Source organism: Grampus griseus (genome assembly GCF_964374135.1).
Source record: "Grampus griseus genome assembly, chromosome: 12".
Taxonomy (NCBI): domain Eukaryota; kingdom Metazoa; phylum Chordata; class Mammalia; order Artiodactyla; family Delphinidae; genus Grampus; species Grampus griseus.
In genome coordinates this window covers 18,093,033-18,097,507 of record NC_139006.1, presented here as the reverse complement: position 1 = coordinate 18,097,507, position 4,475 = coordinate 18,093,033, and the positions used below count along the sequence as shown (strand labels likewise).

At 55.4% G+C, this 4,475-nt stretch overlaps 1 protein-coding gene across 1 annotated transcript; it reads right to left on the bottom strand.

The window, feature by feature from the left end:
- Nucleotides 1–1,807: 1,807 nt before the first annotated feature.
- Nucleotides 1,808–3,190, bottom strand: SELPLG (selectin P ligand; the record flags this gene model as incomplete). Its single annotated transcript, XM_082668164.1, has 1 exon — nt 1,808–3,190. One exon carries the CDS (start codon nt 3,188–3,190, stop codon nt 1,808–1,810), a length of 1,383 nt encoding a protein of 460 aa, XP_082524290.1.
- Between the last annotated feature and the right edge of the window lie 1,285 nt (nt 3,191–4,475).

The following is a 4,475-nucleotide window of genomic DNA, read 5'->3' as shown; positions in this document are numbered from 1 at the left end:
GGAGTGGAGGAGTCCTGCATTCCCAAAGAGGCCCCTGGAGGTATTTTTCTAGTAGAGAAAAAGTCCCCTGAGATGAATGTTTTAGAAGGTAGAAATGTGTGTGTGTGTGTGTGTGTGTGTGTGTGTGTGTGTGTGTGTGTGTATTGTCCTTCTCCCTGTACAAAAATGACTAAAAGGCACTGGGAAGCAAAAATCAAGAGTTTGAATCCCAGCTCAACCATGGTCAGGAAGTAAGCCAGGCTCTTCACTTCTCTTAAGCCTTTGGCTTCCTGATCTGACCCTCAGGGTCCACGTGGGTTTCAGTGCTTAAATAGGGCCACCCACTGTCCTGATTGCTGGAGCTGAAAGTCTTATATCCCATGATATAGGACTTTCAGTGCTAAAATCAGGGCAGTCTCAAACAAACCGGGACATCTGGTCACTCTACACTTAAGTCGGGGACAAGCTAACTTTTAGAGCCTAACCCAGCCAGCTGCCTGTTTGTAAACAAAGTTTCAATAGAATTCAGCCAAACTCATTCATTTATGACACAGAGTCAATCGCTGCATTCACGCCATGATGACAGAGTCGAGAAGCCTGCCAAACCCGAGATATTTATGGTCTGGCCCTTTAAGAAAAAGTTTACTGGCCCCCAACTCTACGTGACAGGTGGTCAGTTGTAGGAAGGCCTTGTAGGATGTAGCCAGGCTCCCCCTGTGAGGAGGGGCCGCTGGGTGTTAACGGGAGATGGGCCCCATGTGGAACAGAGGGGTCAGGGTGGGCTTCTGGGGAGGATGGCGTTGATGTTTAGAGGGGTATCTGGCTGAGATTTGGCGGGGGAACCAAATTCCGTAGGCTTGAACTGGGTCACGGGAGGTGCTGAAAAAAGTGGTTCCTGAGGCCAGCACCCTCTGTCCTCCAACAGCCTGAACCCCGCCTCCCAGCTGCCCAAGGGAACAGCAAGATGCCCCCTGAAGTAACCGCAACAGCCCATGCTGGGGTCTTCCTGAGGGGCCTGGGGCCGGGCGTGAACAGCAAAGGACCAACTCCCCACCTGAAGGAGGCACCTTGGTACCTTGAAGAGTTCGTTCAGCCATCGCTTGTTTACCAAACATTTACTGAGTGTCTGTGCTCTCCCGGGCCCCTGAGCTGGGCCCTGGGAGACTTCGAGGAAGAAGGCAGAGCCCACCCTGAAACAAGGCCACAGGGGGAGGCGAGGGAGGGCGGGACGGGGGTCACTCTGTCACCAGATGGAAGCTCATTGGTCCACAAAGTCCCAGAGAAGCCTGCAGCCTTGGGCTTTCCAAGCCTGTCCAGCTGTCACATGCCCAGCCCTCACCCTGGGCTCCTGGGAGAGATACCCCAAACTGGGAGTGACAGGAAATGAACTCAGGAATGGTGTAACCCCCCCAAAAGTGCCCCCTTCCTGTGCAGTGACCATGGCCACCAGAAGAAAGTGGCAGTGGGGGTGTGGGCAGGGAACGCTGAGTCCTCCTGGGCACATGGGGATGAGATTCCAGCAGCCGTGGGAGGCATTAGAGGGGGTCAAGAACACATGGGAGAAAAAAAAAAAAGAACACATGAGAGGCAGGGAGGTGGAGGCGGCCTCTCCAGCCTCCACTGGAGGCTCCGTTTGCCAGGCCTGGTCTGGTGCCTGGACCTTGACTGTTCTCAGTCCCGTGTAGGGCGGCCAGGGTTCCCACCCTAAACATTCCCATCCCCAGGCGGCTCCAAGGAAGCCCGGACCCATGGCATAGAGCCTGGGTATGGGTGGCGGCCCAGTGAGGCCGCCTGGGGGCTGGTCCTGCTCAGGCAGCCCGGCCGGGAGCTAAGGGAGGAAGCTGTGCAGGGTGAGGTCATCCCCCTCGCGGTCCTCCCCAGACCCCGCCTTCAGGCCCTGGCTCTTGGCCTTGGGCAGGCCCCCGTTGGCCATGGCAGCTGGCCCCTCACCCCCCTCGGGCAGCAGGGATGAGATGCAGACCATCTCGGTGGGGGAGTAATTGCGCACGGGGTACAGATGGTTCTTGCGGGACAGGCGGATGGCCAGCACCACGGTGCATATGAGGAAGATGGTGGCCACCAGGGCCAGGATGAGGATGGCCAGCAGACACTGCTTCACCGAGCTGGGGTCAAGCAGGCCCTCTGTGGAGCTTGGGGTCACAGAGCTCCGGGGGAAAAGACTCTGACCATTTTTCCATTTGTAGATCAAGTTATCAGATGAATTGCCAACTGCCACAATGGTGCTCTTGGGAGGGTCAGAGGGCACAGCGAGGGCTGTGGTTAGGCCCCTTGTGGTAGCAGGTCTTGTGGGCAGGGTCTTCACAGTGGCTGGATCTGTGGGCAGGGCCCCTGTGGTAGTGGGCTCCATGGAAAGAACTGCTGTGGTGGCCAGTTCCGTGGACAGAGCCTCTATGACTGTGGGTCCCATGAACAGGGCCTCTGTGGCAGTGGATCCTGTGGACAGGGCCTCTGCGGACAGGGTCTCCGTGGCAGTGGGTTCTGTGGACAGGGTCTCCGCGGCAGTGGGTTCTGTGGACAGGGCCTCTGGGGACAGGGTCTCCGTGGCAGTGGGTTCTGTGGACAGGGTCTCCGCGGCAGTGGGTTCTGTGGACAGGGCCCCTGTGGACAGGGACTCCGTGGCTGTGCGTTCTGTGGCCAGTGCCATTGTGCTTGCTGGCTCCGTGGGCAGGGTCTCTGTGGACAGAGCCTCTGTGGCTGCAGGTTCTGTGGCCAGTGCCGCTCTGCCTGCTGGCCCTGTGGACAGGGCCTCCACTGCAGCTGATTCTGTGGATGGAACCTCCATGATGGGAGGGATTACAGTGACTGGTTCTTTGGTCAGAGTGACCAGTATGACCGGTTCCATGCTCACATTCCCAGTGGCTGCCCCTCCTGCATCCAGGACAGCAGGGTCCCTTGTGGCCACCTCCAGAGTGGTTGGCTCGGGTGTTAAAGGCCCTGCAGACTCTCTCTGCTCCAATGTTCCCATCACAGGCAGAAGCTTGGGGGCCTCGGTGCTATAGTTAAGCATTTCTGGAGGGTCCGTCTGTATGTCATAGTCATATATGTCGGAGTCGGCCTCATCCACTTCTCTCCGGCCACGGACAAGCAGGGGGCCTGGGGCCTCCTTGGTTCCGTCCTCCCAGGTCTCCCACAGCTGGAGGCTGCTTCCAGGGCCCAGCAGGGCCAGGAGCAGTAGGAGTTTCAGAAACATGGCACCTGGAGGGGGATACGGACAGAGGGATGTCAGGATAGCTGTACCCCTGGACCTGCCAAGCGCCCTCGATGGCCACAGCTGGGAGCTCATCTGGCCTGGGGCACCCTTGTGATCCAGCACATGCCTGGTGCACAGAAGACCCTCAGCAAATAGCAGCTATTATTACTTATCAACATCAATGACTCCGTCTGGGGGGTAGCCCTTCAACTCCCTCTACATGGTGCATAGAAATGTGTTTGCCTCCTTATTCTTTTTTATTAAAACTTTTTATTTGTGGGCAAGACAATCTACTGGGGTGCGGGAAGATAATATTAGATCTTCTAGTTATATTAACTTTTATGTCACTTCTTAATTTCTATCTTTGTATACATTTATAATATATTATGAGTGCAGTGGTCCTTGTATACAATTAATAAACAGGCCAATGTTCCTATATCGTCCACTGATGGGGTCCATGAGCAAGTTTGGTGGCTGCAGGTTTGCAGGATAAAGCTGTTCATTTGGCCCTTTGAGGCTTCTCAGAGTCCGATCCTGACTCTTCTCTCCACATCATTCTGTTCCACTTTTCCTTATCTTGGCTCCCATCCCACACAGCCCTGTCCTGTCCCTCAGATTCTCGGTTTTCTCATCCTTTATTGGTGTCTTGGCTTGGCCCAGTTCCCTTTGGCCGGGTCCTCACTCACATGATGGGGATGACAGCACCTATCTGGAGACTATTGTGAGGATAACATGAGGTGATACCTGCAAAGCCCTTAGCACTTTGCTCCCATCTCCAGCTCCCACAAAGGGCAGCTACTTCAGTTCTTTCAGTAAATCTATCCCATAAGTCCTCAAGGGCCCAGAGCCATCAACTGCTCTATCTGGGGCCAGGAGATAAACTCAAATCTTTTCTGAAGAGGCTGTCCTCAGCGAGTTGACAGTCATCTCATTTGCCTGTGAGTAGGGAGGGCCACTGTCCATCCTGGTATCACCCCTCAGCCTCCCGAACAGGTAGCCAGAAAGGGCAGTGCCTTTCCCTTTGGACATCTCATTGATCTTTCTACTTGGCCTTGTGAACGCTCACGCCCTCTGGATTTCCCTCTCTCCCCTTACGCTCCCCCTGGCACTGGCTGGTATCTGTGGGATTCAAAATCTTGCAGCTGAGACTCCTGTGGTGACCAACAGCTGTGTTCTGGGGCAGGATTCATATATCACTCGATTCCCTGACATAGCACCCTTCAGCAATACGCAGTCCCAGGCACAGTGTCTGGGGCAGAGCCTGGATAATTTCCAGTACCTTTCC